Source organism: Pholcus phalangioides, unplaced genomic scaffold (assembly GCF_987345545.1).
Source record: "Pholcus phalangioides strain wild (caught in Gottingen) unplaced genomic scaffold, Ppha-v1.0 ptg000011l_1, whole genome shotgun sequence".
NCBI classification, from domain to species: domain Eukaryota; kingdom Metazoa; phylum Arthropoda; class Arachnida; order Araneae; family Pholcidae; genus Pholcus; species Pholcus phalangioides.
The window spans coordinates 39,737,581-39,755,240 of NW_028301604.1; the positions used below are offsets into that span (position 1 = coordinate 39,737,581).

Sequence of the window (17,660 nt, forward strand, 5' to 3'; positions counted from 1 at the left end):
ACGAACTGAAATCCGTGAAGTATTGCTCAAAAACTAACGATCCCAATACCATAGAGGATTTTGTTACGGTTGTATGTAACTTTAAAATGTATGATTTCATTCATGAGATTGGCTCAACTTTATCAAAATGTAGCTGTTCCACCGAAGAACCACGAATCGATACACTTGTAAGTCGCTATGTCGTAAAATCTTTGAATTTTTTTAATATCATAAATGAAGCTAGAAAGCGTTTGGGAATGTAAATACATTTTTTTATAGTTTTACATAAAACGTTCTGAGTTACAAACGAATATTGTGTTTTTAATTTCATTCTGTATTCAATTTCTTCTGTTCTGTTAATTCATCAGGAGGTACACAGGTTTTTTATTGGGTTTTTGAAACAAGAAGGTTACAATGAGCCAAGTTTAAAAATGATTGGAAGGTAATGAAGTTTATAAGCAGTAGCGAGTTTTTTTCCCTTTAATCGCGTGACATAGTCAGTCGATAGCCTGAAACAAGCAATTTCAGGCGGATTTATGCAATCTCTAAAAATAAAAAAATAGAATAATTCTTTGTTCAATTATTGAGTCAAATATTCGGTTTTCGTTGACTGAATACTTTATTTCTTAAATATCAATGGTACAGCAAAATATTTTTTGCGCATACTGACTCTTTCCTTTCTCCCAATGATGTGTGTTTTACGACATCTTTACAGCATGTCTCTGCATGCATTGTTCCTCCTACCACCACAGTGGTCCGTCGATATAACGTTTTATGCAGCGAGAGTTCTTAGTGACAAATACAGAGAAATATATTTAAATTTAGTAAGCAAATATATTCAAACAAACAGTTAATAATTGTTTTGATTTGTGTTTGTTAGTTGATAATATATTTATATTTGGTTGGTATTTTATTTATTTCAAGTTTAAAAGACTGCCTACGTAAACTAATCATTGAGACAAGTCTGAGATCAATAGAAGGTTAAGTTAGTCGCGTACTTCTCTCTATTCACAAAAAAAAACACTTTCTCAGTAAATTAAGTAAATGATATGAAAAAAAATAAGTGTAGGTATGGTGTATGATCTGCCGTACTGCAGAAAATGTTTCTACTTCTTTCTTAGGAATAATGTAACATGGTTCCTTCGAATCAAATCGTTTACATCACTAAACACTAGATGCTGAGGCGTACAGCAGTTGTGATATGCTGTTAGTTATTGAAGTAATCCTTATTAATATGTAGGAACTTTTGGCCAGGAAGTTGGTGTTTAGTGGTTTTCGACTTCTTTTTTCCCTCCCCTCAATATCTTCTACTTTTTTTACATTTAAATTAATTTTCATTTTGAAAATTAAATTTTGTAGTTTCCATTCACATAATTTTCGAATGATGTTCAATATGATGAGATGTAATTCAGTTTTTTTTCACATGACATTCTACCAATATGCATCAATTTCTTCTTATATATTTTCCTCGATTTTTCAAATTACCAATTTTTGATAACAAGACCCTGTTGTATATTTTTCTGTATAATTTTCACCAATTTTTAACAGAAAACTCCGTCTTGAGTGACTAAAATACGAATTCGATTAATCTATTATTTGTATACTCTTTGGATTCGCAATGTTTCAAAGAATTATTTTTTGATAAAACTTGCATTTTCTAGAAAAATATTTTTTTCTTCCGGGTCTCTTTATTCTAATGCTTACTTACCGCCGTAAAGTTATTCCGGCTTAGATGTTATCACTGTATGTTTCTTCGAATTTTTTTCATGTATTTTAGGAGTCCCAACGAAATGTCATTGAGGTTGGATAACTCACATCTCAACAATTCGAGACGTATAGCTGTGGAATCTGATTTTTCCTATCAGTAAAAAGTCGAATGCTACTTGGTGCTGATGTCTGAAAATCTGTCGATTTATCTATGTTTTGTGCCCATGTCCTATGTTTAGCGGTTTGATTTTGTATCAATAGTTTCAGAATTGCATGAGAAAGACCGCCGATTTTGTTATATGCAGTCGTCTATAACAGCACTATGAGAAGTTTATTGTATATAATTCATTTTTTAATTTAATAAATAAATATATTTACACCTATTTGGCCGATATATACTTCGTTCTTTTTATCTTTCTTTCAGGTCGAAAGAAATAAGAAGATTTACGTGTATCGCAAGAGCAAAGATGTCATAGGGTCGAGAGCATTCTACTAGCTTTTTGCTACTGCTCTCTTCCCTGTCCCAGCTTTCTTCACCATATTATGAATTAACTATTTTCTACCGTGTCCATTCAAACATTTTTTCTTTCTCTTTACATTTTCTTTCAAATATTGTAAAATATGTAATTTAATTGTAAACTCTAATTTGTATAGTATTATCGAAATTGACTGGGGACAAATAAATTATGTTATGTATGTTAAATTTTTTGGAATAGGATATAATCTGTCAGAATCGGGTTAGTCCAATTGTCATGCCTGTGACATCGTCATGGTAAGCATTGACACTCGATAAAATACGTTTCGAGATGATCCTGCATGATGTCAGTGAGAGCTCATGAGAAAGAAAGACTGTCAAATAATAATTTTAGACTTGGAGAATATAGAAAACTACATTCTAAGAAGTTCACAAAATTTTCGCATGAATGTAAAATCTTGCAAAAAATATGCTGAGCTTTCTTGATTACAAAAAAACTCTCATAAACTTTTTATTTTTTTGGAAGAGTTGAAACATCAGAATGCAAATTGACTCATAACGCTGTTGGCCTTAAATGTAAGAAAAAAACTCAAGTTTTTAAAGATAATGTACAAGAATTCGGTTCTCTGTGAAAAATGCACGTTTCTTAAATTATTGGCGATATTTTATTAAGTGAGAAATCAAAATAAGGAGAACCAAAGATAAAAATAACAACAGTCGATCTCGTTGTAACGTTTTTCGAAACCGTATTGACCGTTCTGTGAAAAGTTAAATTCCAAGAAAAATGGAGTTGGGAAATCCGATTATTCCTATCTGAAAAAGTCGAATACTACTTGGTGTTGGCCAACACACTATTGTAGGGCTAACATGCACGCGAGTATAACACAATCGAAGGATGAGAGAGGAATTCTCCCGCCAATTTCACATTTGTATAATAAGAAAAAAGAGAACCACACACGTAGCGATCACAAAACGCGCCATTTTTGGTCATCGTATTCAAGACATTTTTTTTTTTATTGTTGTGCTAGTCGCAACCGAGGGCGTAGAAAGAACGAAACGTGGGAGAAAAAAAAGCGCCGAAGCAGTAACGTCCATAACAAAAATAATAATATAATAACCACTAGGAGAAGAAAAGGGGGGGGGGATGAGAAAAGAGTTTGCCCGCTATCAGTCCATAAGATAAAAATATATATATATATATATATTGGCATAAAAGCATCAACCCCTAGGAGAAAAAAAAGGTGGGAAACAACCCCCCACCATCGAGGTAAAACTCCATGGCCAACAATAGGGAGGGAAGAAAGGGGGGAGCACCTGCAGCGCCCCCTAGCGGCGAACAAAACTCCCGACCAATAATAGGGGGGGAGGGGTCACTCTTGTCATGATAGTGCCCCCAATACTACTCGAGTCGATTACGTCTGGTTTTTTATCTGGTTTTTGAAAGAGTATTACTTGCCCTATCTAAAAGATGTTGGAAAATGTTTTTAGTTCCAGGCATTTGTTGAACAGCGTGTAGAAAAGAGTTGGGTTTTGTTTGTATACATGTTTGATTATCGGGCCGTCAATACTATCAGGAACCGGAGGCTTTGTTCGCGGGGATAAGTTTTATAATCCTATCCACTTCTGCTGGACTAAATGGAGGGTCATTGTAGGTCGGTGATGTCCCGTTTCGTTTTTCCCCGACTCATCCTTAGGCCAAAATAGTCCCGTTTCATCCGCGATCTCTTCTATCTCCTCCCACTTCCCTGGATTACTGTCAATCAAGATAAAACACCCCATGGTTTCACACTGAGAAGAAAGGCGAGTGATTGATTTTCCAGCAAAATGTCTGAAACAATTCATATTTGACTATATTACACAGGAATGTCCCGTATTTTTAGTGATATTCTCGTGTTTTCGGTCATTCTCACTTTTTTATTCACTTTTCCAGTTTTTTTTAACGAAGCATATTTGAATTGGCAATCTCTACTGAAATTATGAGTGAAGATAATGTTCATCACTTGTAAATTATATTTTATGATAATTATGGTAAATCAAAATTTCTCTGAAAAAATTCCCCTTGAAAAGTCAGTCTTGTGTACGCCTTTGACTTGGGGAGCGCTATGACGTCTGTCTATTTAAGTTGATTCGCTATCACAATAGTACGGTAATAGTAACAGCTAACACAATCATTTTTTTTATTGTTTCATTGAAACAGTTCTTACGGTGTACTGTATATGTATCTTTTGTGACAAAATGTGATCGAAGTACAATAGAACCTCAATTATTCGGGGTGGATTATCACGGGAGACGGATTTACCGGGATACAAGCATGTTATTCTCCATACATTAACCAGAGGTGCCGACATGAAAAAAAAAAAACATTGGGGGTGTCGAAGTTTGCTGGTTGTCCCGTATATACGAGACTCAAGCGCGTACTCAGGAGGGAGAAGGTGCAGCAATGCATTGTTTTTTCAGAAATTATTGGGGGACTCAGCCCCTTTACAAAATTTACTGAGGGTGGTGCTCAAATGGCCTCAGCCCGATGCCTGTGACATCAGTCATTTTCCAACAAGTTTTATCTCTATTCCAGATGCTCTGCCCGAAATCGACAAAAACGACCTCAGTGCAAACCAAAAGTATATGTTCGATATTTCTTGGGCAGTATCATCGGGGAAGTGTCCCCCCCCCCAGGACAATATTTTCTCCTCCTGTTCCCTTGTCTTATTTTGTTAGGCCCTCTCCACTTTTTTTTATCGAGGAGCAAGACACTCACTACTTATTTCACTCAGTAAATTTATAATGAACAAAAATTTTATAAATTAGGTCGGTCTAAGGAACCCTGGGGTATCGAGTTTATTAAGCTTCACTACACTCCCCTGTTATTGTCCTGGTTCTATTCAAGGCTGTCTCTAAACATGGACCCTTGGGCAAAGTGTTGTTCTAGAGGTTCCGTACTTAGCTAGAAGTAGCAGCTTACAGCAGGACGGGTCAATTTAAACTTCCCAGGAATCCCACGGACCACCAAATCTTGTGATTTAGTGGCATCTTAATAGTAGTGGTGAATAGGGCCCCGAGTTGAACCCTGAGAAAAATAATTGAAGACTTTTATTTGTTCTGAAATTATTTTTTCAATTATTCTAAAAATGTCTGATTAATTGCTGATTAAATTAATTATGAGATTAATTTTAATCTGAAAATACTTTAAATTATTTTTTAATTATTTATTTTGGTAATTTTGAAGTTATTTTCCTTCTCAAAATATCGTGATCTTATTTATCTACTCTATAATATAGAATCACGAACTCGAAAATGGCCTGTTTCTAAGCAACCGAAATTAGTGACGTTTTTGAGTGACGGAAATCTGTTACGTTTTGGCGTTACGGAAGTCGGTTACGATTTTGGGTCGAGTTTTCATTTAACTCCTGAGGACATCGGGAACCGCTTGACCTGCAGGGATTATTCAATTATCATCCTGTCAAACAGGACTTCAATTATTTTTAAGTTTTGTGCATGTACCCAGAGGTATGTATACATCACCAGTGCTCCCAACACACAGGGTCCGGTACCCAGGGCGGGGCATTGGACAGATCTCTTTATGGGGGAAATTGACAGGTTTCATTATCAGTCGAGGATGAATACTTGCTTCTCATTGCGCATTGTGCTGCATTGCTTATTGTGGCACTGCAAAAATAATGGTGCATTACTGATTGCGGTGCATTGCATATTGTAGTGCATCGCGTGCTGTATTGCTCATTGTAATGCCGCGTTTAATGCGTATTGTGGTGCATTGCGTACTATAGTGCTTTTTATAGTGCTTTGCTTATTGCGATGCATCGCATACTATGCTGCATTGCTTATTTGTGGTGTACAATATTACTGATTGTGATGCGTATGTGTTGTAGTGCACTGAGCGCGGTATTGCTTATTGTAATGCAGTGCTTATGGATTATTGTGGCTCATTGCGTATTATGGTGCTTTGTTTAGTGCGATGCATCGCATATTATGTGGTATTGCGGTGCATGAGGTATTGTGCTGTATTGCTTATTGTAATGCAATTCTTATTGCGTATTGAGGTGCATTGCGTATTATTCTGCTTTGCTTGATGCGATACATCGCGTTTGCGTATTGTGGTGGATTGCATATTATACTGTATTGCTTATTGTGGTGCACTGCAAATAGTGGTGCATTACTGATTGTAAGGCATTGCGTATTGTAGTGCATCGCGTGCTGTATTGCTTATTTTAATGAGTGCTTATTGCATATTGCTTATTGCGGCGTACTGTAAATAGTAGTGCATTCCATATTGTAGTGCACCGCGCATCGCGTGCTGTATTGCTTATTGCAACGTGGTGCTTATTGCATGTTGTGGTATGCGTATTATTGCGTATTATTGTGTTTTGTTCAATGCAATACATTGCGTACTGTGGTGCATTGCATGTTGTGCTGTATTGCTTATTGTAATGCAGTGCTTACGGTGTGTTGTGGTACATATTATGGTACTTTGCCTATTGCGATGCATCGCGTATTGCGTATTGTGGTGCATTTCTTATCATGGTACACTACTTATTTTGCAGTATTGCTTATGTTGGTGCATTGCCGATGGTGGTAAATTGCGTTTTGTGCTGTATTGTGGTGCACTGCATATAGCGGTGGATTGAGTATTGTGCTTTATTGCCGATAGTGGTGCTTTGCGTGTTGTGATACACCGTATATAGTGAATCACTACTTAATTTGCTGTATTGCTGATATGGTGGTGCATTACTTATTGTGCTGTATTGCTGATATGGTGGTGCATTACTTATTGTGCTGTATTGCCTATCGTGGTGTATCACGTATGTATTGCGGTGCATCGAGTATTCTGTTGCATTTATGATTGCAGTGCATTGCTTATCGAAATCAGAATGGGAAACTGGCAATGAATAACTATTTCGCAGGCATTTGCTGTGCCTGAGGAATATTTTGCTTTATAATTAAAGAAGATGTGACGAGTAGTTAGCTCCATTGGAGGAGTTGGGGGGGGGGGGTTGGACGCCGTAGTTGTTTCAGTAATTATAGTCTTTCAGTAATTATACAATTATACTTTTGATGATTGTGAAATTATTTCTATCAGAAATAACGAAATTATTTCTCTTATTGATTTCGCAAATTCTATAATTATTTCTTTAAGTGGTTCTGAATTTTCGCTAATTCTGGAATTATTTCTTTCATTTATTCTAGAATAATTTCTTTCACCAAAAATTATTTTTTTAATCAATTCCGAAATTGTTTCTTTCATCAATTCTAGAATTAATCGTTTTTCAATGTTTTCCAATGACATCCATTTTCTGAAAATCATCGGCGTGCCACGACGAAAAGCTTCGAGGGCCAAATCTGGCCATGCGTGGGAGACCCCTGGCTTACAGCCTTCCATATTGCGTGCAGGCAAGACCCGTGTAATTCAGGGGTCTTCAACGCATGGCCAGATTTGGCCCTCGAAGCTTTTCGCCGTGACCCGCCAATGTTATCTCGTGTTATTTCTCAAATGTTATCTCATGTTATTTCTCAAATGTTATCTCATGTTATTTCTCAAATGTTATCTCATGTTATTTCTCAAATGTTATCTCATGTTATTTCTCAAATGTTATCTCATGTTATTTCTCAAATGTTATCTCATGTTATTTCTCAAATGTTATCTCATGTTATTTCTCAAATGTTATGACCTCAGTTATTCATTATTATTTCTATTATTTTTTTATTATTTTATTATTATTATTTTTTTATTATTTTATTATTATTATTTTATTATTATTATTTTATTATTATTATTATTTTATTATTATTATTATTATTATTTTATTATTTCTATCATTATTTTCATTATTTATATCATTATTTTCATTATTTCTATCATTTTATTATTATGCATTTTTGTATCCTTTTATCAGTACTAAATTCAGTCAACTTTTTTAAATTTTATTTCTAAGCGACGGAAAAGACATCGTTAAGCTTTTTTGAGAGAGAGAGAGAGAGAGAGAGTGTCTTCTTGCATAATAGTAATTAATTATAAGATTTGGTTCCAAAACTTGCAAAATTCTTTCTGTTGAACAATTACTGTTCAAAATAATCTGATGGAAAATAAGGGTTCATACAAAGTTTTTCAAATGAAAAGTAAGGAGTTTTTAAGGAGTCATGGGGGCCGCCCCTTTCCCAGAAAAAAAAATTGCACCACTAGACTAAAAACAAAGGAAGCCCGCATGTGGATTGATGTTCATTTAAATGTCTTTTTTTTAAATTTCTATTTCAATGGTTCCAAGATTTCAACTTTCAGAATCAAAAGTATGATGGGTAGGAATTACTGAAAAGTAAAAGTTATGCCGTGACTGTATGCGCGAGTAACAAGCGACTGTCTGAGAACACAAATTCGAACAGTAACAGAGCATGATGATCAGGATTAGGTATTGAGAAGTGTAGTAAGAAAGAAGAGAGTGGAGTGTTGCGGGTTGCGGTAGTAGTATTAAAATGATTTAAAGAAATCGGAAGTGATGTACTGAGTTTGCAATAAATTTTGTTTTGATCTTGCTTCAGCCATGGCCACTTCTGCGAGAGAGATAACATATGTTAACCAAATAAGAGTTAAATCACTGTAAACTGTTTATGAAAATATGCTCATAAGCTACAAAATAACTAACAACTTCATTTTTCATTCAAATCCTTTCATATACATTGTTTTATTTTTTTTTCCAAAAAAAAAAACCACAAAATGTATTTTTAAGAAAACTCATACAGTTTTTCTTCTGCAAGTTATGACAGCTTCACATGATCTGCATTTGTGAATGAGTCAAAATTTTTTTATTAAAACTTAAATATCAGGGAAAAGTTTATGAACGTAGCTATACTGGGGGAGGGAGGAGGGTGCGACAAAACCCTCTTTCACCCTTCGGCGGCAACACCCTTTTTCTTGTCACATCATATCATGTTTATTTCGTCCCACTTTGTCAGAGTGATATGAAAAGTGGCATGTGAAAGCACCGGCTTACTGGGGAATTTTACATTCTTAAAGCAACAAAAAGAAAATCAATGAGATTCATCAAGTACCCTTCCAAAATGAGTCAACTTCCCCCCTGAGAGTCCCCAGCCTGGAGCCCTGTTGTACCCCCACCCCATGAGGACCACAACAATTTTAATTCATATTCAGTTTAACAACGACTAAAATCCAAGGGCCCCAACCAAGGCGTGGGAAGCCAATATGCAGATTTTGTTTATGGGATCGATACACAGATTTATAGCAAAGTTTCACTGCTAAAGCTACAAAAACAATGAGATCCATCCAGGGCCCCGAAATGAAACCTGTCAACTTCCCCATCGGGGACCCCGAACTGGAGGTCTGTCAGACTTGTCCCCCTGTGAGGGCAAAAAAATTTTTTTTTCATTTGTATTCATTTATCCAAGGAATAAAATCCAGGGTGCCCAACCGAGGACCCGGGACCCAATTTGCAGATTTTTAGTGGAGGCATCAGACTAGATTTATCTCGGGCTTCCACTGTTGCAAATTTTACAATGTTAAACAACAAAAAACAATTGAGATTCATCCAGGGCCCCCGAAATAAAACCTGTCAACTTCCCCATCGCGGACCCCGAACTGAAGCCATATCGACTCCCCCTGCCCTCCCCCCCGTGAGGGTCACGAAAATTTTTCACTTGTATTAATTTCACAACAAATAAATTCCAGGGCCACCTGACTGGATGTATCTCGGGCTTCCATTGTTGCAAATTTTACAATGTTGTATAACAAAAAAAACCAAAAAGCAATGGGATTCATCCAGCCCCCCCCCCCCCCGGAAATGATTGGATTGTTAACGACCCTCCCACACACGCACAACCAGATCTACCAAACTCTGAAGGAAAAATCCTACTGCATTCATAAAATGCGTAACACGACCCGTTTTCAAATTCAAGAAAAAAGAGGTGAGAGTTGGACCCCATGCTAAAAATTTATTAGGAGGTTATATAATTACAATTCGAAAAAGTAATTGCAGAATGAGAAAAAAAGTTATGTTTTAATTTTAAAAAATAAAACAAAAAAATTGTTTGCTAGTGTCGTCTATCTTTTGTTCTACCGTAATGTTTTATCTAAAATGAAATACGATTTTGCTCACTGGGACACAGTCCCCCGATCACGTCAAAACATAAAAATTCTAATTCCAAAATTAGCTGAATGATAAGGGTTGAAAATCAACTGTGATATTCATAACTCAAAATTAGACATTCTAGTGATCAATCGGGATGCCGTTTTAAGCCTACAACTACTACTAATTATTTAACAATCGTTTTTCCGCAGTGGGCAGTGGCAGCGATTTCATGTTTACAACTGATTGTAAACAAACTTTTTTTTCCGTACTCGCCATACATTTTTTGTCACCCGTGCTTCGCATTTTACTCTAACATCGCTAGCTAGTTTAATTATTTTGTAAACGTATAAGGACGTGGCATTTTTCATCTTGTGGACTTTTTTTTAGAATAAGTTTCAGTATATAATAATAGTAAAAGTATTTTTCTTGTCCGAGCACATGAACCCCACTTTTGGATACTTGAAGAAGCGAGTATCTGGGACCCCAGCTGCATATAAGTGGGTCGCATATTGATCAAAAATCGAAATTTGAAAAAAAAAAATTCTTACAAAATGTAACATTTTAAATTAAGGTTACCGGCACTAGTTGAGCCTATTGCCGTAGTGTGCCTTTTTCAGGGTAGATTTTCCCTTGGGTCTCTTCTTGAAAGGGATATGCAAAATAATTGTAGATTTTTGGGCCCCCTATTCGCCTCGGGGGCCCCAGCTGAATACTATTATTAATATTGAGTGCCACTTTTAAAGACAAATTTGTTAAATGATTTTTTTATTAGCCATTTTTATTCCTTTTAAATTCGTTGAAACAATGAATTGTAAATTCTTTTTGGAGCAACTAAAATATTAAATTATTGATAATTTATATTTAAAAGAATTAACTGCCTTGATGCGTATTGTACCTCTGTATTTTAAACTATGGGTTTCTCCTCAGTATTAAAAAATATTATCAGAACATTATTTTCTATGGATGAGCACTTACCTGTTAATGCAAGTGAATACTTCAATATTTTAAATATATATACGTCTATATTAAAGATCTTTCATCAATTTATCTGTTTCATATTTAGCTTCCAACAAATAACTTCACCTGACCTTTCATTTGACCATATACTTCATTTTAGTTGATTAGAAGATGAATGATTGAAGTTGATTAATAGAAACATAAATTAAATATCAACTTGCACACATGATTTGTCATACAAAAACATTTAATTTCAAACATGTTCATAGAGAGGTATCATAATCACAATTTATTTGTTGCACTTTTCTTAGAAATCGCACCTTTCAAGAACATAATTTTTTGGGATTCATTAATTTTCATCTGCATCTTCAAATTTTGATGTACCTGAAATTAGAAAGAGGAAGAAAAAAAAACCCTTTTATTATGCTTATCAATCTTTAAATGTACTGTACATTTTATTTCAAATTATAACGCAGTCTTTAGTTGTATAAGTAGAGATAAATCGTGCACAATAGCACTTTGCCGACATTGAGGCGACTCGCCACCATTTTATCACAGTAGGATCCAAAATGTATCAACTGTGTTTTGAAAGTGAGGCCTGGCATTGCACACAGATGCACTTGTTCATGTCTAGATATATTTACCTAGGGCTTGACAAATCTTAGGAGCCAACATTGCAAAAACAAAACTCATACTGACACCTAAAATTTTCTATGCAGATCACAAAATATTTGGAATTTATGTCTGCATCTTTGATTTTATAAAGCACTTCATATGATTTCTCATGACAGAAAATGTGCGTAGAAAAAGTGAATTTTCATGTTTGCGTCTTTTCTCTAAGAATTTATTTTAAAATACATCCCCTCCGACAGACGAACGGGAAAAAAGATGCTTGTGAGTGAAAAAAGAATGTGTTTTTAATCTCTCAAACGAGAAGTTTTAGGGTTGCTTTGTTAGGCGCACACGCGGAGTAACAATAGCAGTGAAGGAATGGTGTTTCTATTTCTTCCATTTCACCCTCCCGACGTAATATTACGTCAGAAACACTGGACAGGTTAATTCTGAACTAATTTCAAACAGCAAATATTGTAACAAAAATTTAAACCATTTTATCATTTGAAATTTTTTGTATATTCATCTAACACGGTTTGCGGAAAATAATTAGCATGCTAACCGTTCACAGCTTCAGTTTAGCGCAGAATAATTCAGCCAACCCCGGGATGTCACGTGACACTTCACAAAAAAAATAAAAATGCGGCAAAAAAAGCGATGGAAGTTTCACACGTAATTATTTATCTCGCGATAGATCGGTTCTAACTTGATGGGTTCTGATCCTAAAATTCCATTAAAAAGTATACCAACAAGAATTCTTCAACTTCTGTTCCCAAATTATTTTTCCCTTGGCTAGCATGATAACAAAGAATTCTTCTGTGAATAATAATAACTGGGAATGTATTTTTCCTTCATAAAGTTTCGTTCCCATTCACCCCACTGAACCTATTCACCCCGTTTTACGGTACCCAACACTCCTATATCCATTTCTCATATATATTCCTATTTCCATACGTGAACAGCACCGGTAAGAGTGCCAAATTTTAAAAAATTCTGAGTCGGTAAGGCAATCAACTTCTAATTTTTTTGGTCGATTTTGTATGGATCGAGACTTTCTGAATTATATCTAAAATGTTTAGCATACATTGAATATTTTTGCATCACCAATATAAATTTCGATTCCATTTCAGATAAGTAGATGTGAACTCGATGGACAAAATCGAAGAATTGTGCTCATAGAACTCATGTGTGAAATTACAGATTTGCATGTAGATTCGTTTAATGGGTAAGAATACAAGCCGTTATGAATTCTTAACGAAAAATTTGTTCAAGAAACATAATAATATTACTTAACTCTCGACAGCTGAGAAAATTCGACCTACTCCCCTCTCCATTTCTTCTTAGGTGTGATCTTTCGCTTTAAAACGCCCTTTGTAATAATCACCGAAATTCTCACTGTTCCTCTTCAATGGTTCTTGCTCCTTCTTTCAATGAAGTATATTGCGGAATGCGAGGAAATTTTTCGCCGAGTCCTGCATCGAGGCAATTTCAACGGCTTACAGAAGGCCTGGCGGGCTAATGAAAAAGCCTGGGAAGATAATCCCACGGCCGGACATAAGTAGGGAAAATCCGCTATGCTGGTAATAAGATTTTTTGCAGGTAATTTTGTACGTTAAAGAATTGTATCTCATCCGAGAGATGCGACAAAAGTTTGAATAGATTAAGTTATCACGAAATTGAAAAAGTTTAATTTCGTGGAAGGGATTAAAATGCCACCACAACTTCGAATGTTAGTTGTATTGGTGAAGAAGTTCGCATTGTAAAGAAGGCCGGAGAAGGCTGGTCCTCTGTGATTGGTCCAAAATCCTGAAGCCCTGGTATTGGCTGGATTCCTCTGCAGCGTAGGATCTGAAATGAAGAAAAAAACAAAATTCCTAGACGGTAGGGAAAGTTTGTTAGGAAAATAAGAAAAAATGTTAGTTAAAACAAAATCCTTTTTTTTTTTTGATTATTGAGGTTTTTTTTTAAGGAGATTTTTGATTTTTGGTAAAGCGTTAAATGAAATGAAGAAGATAGAGCCTGAAATAAAAATTAAGCCTAGGCCTAGATTTCAGCGAGAGTTCCACTGAGTTTTCGAAAATTCACGAAATAGTTTAAGTGAGACTCCATCAGTTACCTTGTCTTCTGCGATAATCGAGACGAGGGCTCTGAGGTCACTTACTGATTTTTTCGCTAAATTTTTGAAGTACTTGGGGCATCTCGGTGTCGAAGGTGAAGCGACGAAACATGCTCGCTCGGTGACGGAGCTTGAACCGTAGGTAGTACCGCCGGTGTTGTGGCGGTTGGTCTAGCCGCTAGAGAACTTTTTTGCTGCCGAAGAAATTCGTTGTACTTGAGAAGTGCAGGCCACGGTAGGAAGGAACTGGCCGAGAGAGTCTTTCTCGGCGTAAAAGTCTGGGAATAGATGGGATTTTCCTTGACTGGTGGCCGAGCTGAGTTTTTGTGTGCTTCTCGAATTTTCAGAAATTCTGGGCACTTATGAAAATTGGCTGGAAAACTGGCCCAGGCAGAGAACGCAAGTCGGAGTATCTCTTCCCTTCACTTTGCTGCATCGTTCGGGCTCGTGGCTGTCCGTACATTTGATGCACCTGTAAGCATTAACGCAGGTCTTGGCAAAGTGGGAGAAGAGAAGACAGCGACGGCATTGAAATTCGTGAAAATTTCTTATGAATTTCTCCACTGAGACCTCAAGATGGTGAATGCTGTTAAGCTGAAGAATTCGGAAATTCGCATCATTTTTTTGGAGCGTAACTCTCCAGGACTTAGTTTTTGTTTTTATTTTTTGGTGGTTGATCGAGGTGCTGGCTTCGAGTCCCCGTAGGAGAACAGCTAAAAAGTCAGACTTCTTTCCTTTTGGTTTGGCGATCAGGTGCTCTGTCTGCAATCAATTTTGAGCGGTCTTTCGGTCATAAGCCGAGTGAAAAGTGATCTCAATTTGGTTGCCATTGAGCTTCGCTGAGTATTAGCTGAGGCAAATTTGGGAGAGCTGGGCATCGGTGTGAATCCATTTCCCACTGCTGACGACAGTGAGAGAGCAGATGTCGTTGGAAGCAATTGATTGGTTGCCAGTCGAGTTTGGACCAATGTCGATTGAACTTACATTTCTCTCTGAACTTTGGATTTTTTCAGCATCTGAAAGAGAAGGGACCGAATGGATCTCGCCTTGTAATCCGGGAGTAGAAATTTCCATCGATTGCCCTGAGTCTGCGATTTCCTCTGTCACTGAGACAGGTAAGAGTTTGTTTGAGACAGCGATTTCCAAATAATTTCCGGATCTGTAGACCTGGAAAGAGAGGGAGGGGCGATTCTGGCGGCAGAGTATACCAGATGTCCCGTAGTAGCCGTATCTGGAAGGCTCTAGATTTGGAACCGCCAGAGTTGAACTCATTCAGAATTTTTAGGAATTGAGGGCAGGCTGTCGTTGTTTTAGCCTGAGCAGAGATGGTGGATCGAGTTGAGATGTGAAAGATTTTTGCGGCATCGTAGCTTTGTGTGAGAGCTGCTTGATGATCGATGATGCCCGCGTCCGCGCCTTGATCTATTGCATCCAGTGAGGCAGTGAGAAGATCCCAGTCGAAGATGTTCTTGACCAGTGAGTCGTGGTGCAAATGGCAAAATCCCTTAGGCCTAGTAGAGGCTGAGGCTGCTTTGGTATATTCTTCTCTGGGTGCCCGTTTAGTCCTTGCCATGTCAGGATGTCGGCAGATCAGGAACAGAGAACCTGAAAATAAAAGAAAATTTCGTCTAGTACGGAGCAGCAGAAAACATGACCGTCCCCGTCAGAGAGTGGTGCTCGATTTTTTGAAAAAATGTGAAAAATGATTTACCTGTAATGAAATATATTTTTAGAACAGCTTTGGTATATAAGCGACACGCCAAGTTGGCGACTTTTTTTTCCAACGATAATGGCGCTGGGTTGCCATATATCTCATCTTTCCAAATCATTGTTTTTCGTTTTTACCTGTTGTGCAGGTGGCGCTGAGGTTTTCGAACCGGTCTTGTCTCTTTACTACATCGTTCTCTTTCTTTCTCTCTCTCTCTCTCTTTTCGTCCAAATGACGTCACCCCATAGCCGCGGCATTTTGAATGATTTGGAAAAAACCGTTGGGATAGAGATGAGATCTTTTTTTTCCTCTTCCTAATACACTCATGTCCATAAATTTAAGGATAATGCCAGCTCCGACAAATAAAGGTTCAGAAACAAAACAAACGTTGCTTATTCATAAAGCCCATTTATTAAACAAAAGATAAAGAACAAAAACGATGGTGTATGTATGATACCATTCATAAAATCTACAATTTTTGCTCCCTGGAGCAATTGTAAAAAATATCTCCTTTACAAAAACTTACTATTACATGGTTGGTATGATGGTTAATACATTGTATGTCTCCCATGCGATGAAATACAGTCCGTACAACGCCTAGGCATGCTGAGTATCAAAGGATCGATCTGATCTTGGGGAAGATCACTCCACTCAGCAAGCAATGCTCTCCGAAGTTCCGGTACACATGTAGGAGGTGGTTGACGGGCTGCAACTCGTCGGCCAAGCATGTTCCACACATGCTCTATCGGATTCAAGTCAGGTGAGAATCCTGGCCATTCCATACGGGTTATATCCTCAGATTCAAGGCATTCGTTTACGATGTTTGCTCGGTGAGGACGGGCGTTGTCATCTATAAACACAAACTCTGCGCCCATGGCACCCCTAAACAATCGTACATGTTGTTCCAGAATGATGTCCCGATAAATTTGGCCTTTCAGGGTTCCGGTTTGAACATGCAGATCTGTTCTGGAACCCAGTATAATTACACCCCAAACGAGCAATGCTGCACCACCGTAACGGTGTCGTTCAATGATGTTGTCTTGGTGGTAACGGGTACCTGGCGTTCTCCATATGAAAGTCCGACATGAATCATACTCCAAGTTAAACCTGGACTCGTCGGAAAACATCACACAAGCCCACTGTGACGATGTCCACATTGCATGTTCTCTACTCCAGGCTAATCGCTGCCGACAGTGAGTTGCCGTGAGCGGAACACATCTGACAGGCCTGCGAGCATATAGACCAATATCTCCCAAACGTCTGTACACGGTTTGCCTTGAAACTGTGGTACCCGTGGCTGCAGATAGCTGACGAGACAGGTCGGATGCTATGCTCCGTCTGCTTCTTTTGGCAGTTACTGCCAAATACCGGTCTGCATTCGGCGTTGTAACTCCGGGGCAACCTGTACTGTAACGTCTACTGACATTTCCGTTATCTTGGAATCGTTGCCAAAGCCTAGAGATGACACTTTGGGCAATTCCAAGTTCCTCGGATACTTTCGCTTATGGCACTGAGCGCCTTACAGAACTCTTGTGAACAATTTTACTTCTTTGCCACCATTCCTTATATACTCCCCTCTTACTTATATACTCCTCTCTCTCGTCATTGTGACGTACTATCGGCATCATCTGGTGGCTTCCTGAAATTTGCATATCATTCTTGCAGATGTGTGTGATAATTCTACAGGTGAAATTTTTACTTTAGATTTCGATTTCCGTGTGATTCTGAATTATCGTTAATTTATAGACATGAGTGTATATACAGCTTGATTTTCACATTATAGTGTGTGGATCGGATTAATTATTGGATATCATCGGGTTTTTCTATAGTCTCTCGGGTTGTACCTTTTTAATATTTTCTAATATTTACTCCCTTTTCTGCAATTTGTAAGGCACATTTAATAATTAAAAATTATTTTATTAACACAGAGAATATTTATGCCCAGATTGATTTGTTATTTAACACTAGAGAGACGGACGGTGTTTAAGCTTACATATATCTGCTAATCTAAACCGA

The 17,660-nt window shown here is 37.3% G+C and overlaps 1 protein-coding gene across 5 annotated transcripts in view; it reads left to right on the top strand.

Annotated features, from left to right (window-relative positions):
- Positions 1 to 17,660, top strand: part of sev (receptor protein-tyrosine kinase sevenless) — a 1,896,734-nt gene that overhangs the window by 819,836 nt on the left and 1,059,238 nt on the right. For all 5 annotated transcript variants that reach the window (XM_089239534.1, XM_089239532.1, XM_089239533.1 and 2 more), the window contains one exon: positions 12,951 to 13,045. In XM_089239534.1, the coding sequence (XP_089095660.1) occupies positions 12,951 to 13,045 (95 nt within the window). The remainder of the gene's footprint in view (positions 1 to 12,950; positions 13,046 to 17,660) is intronic.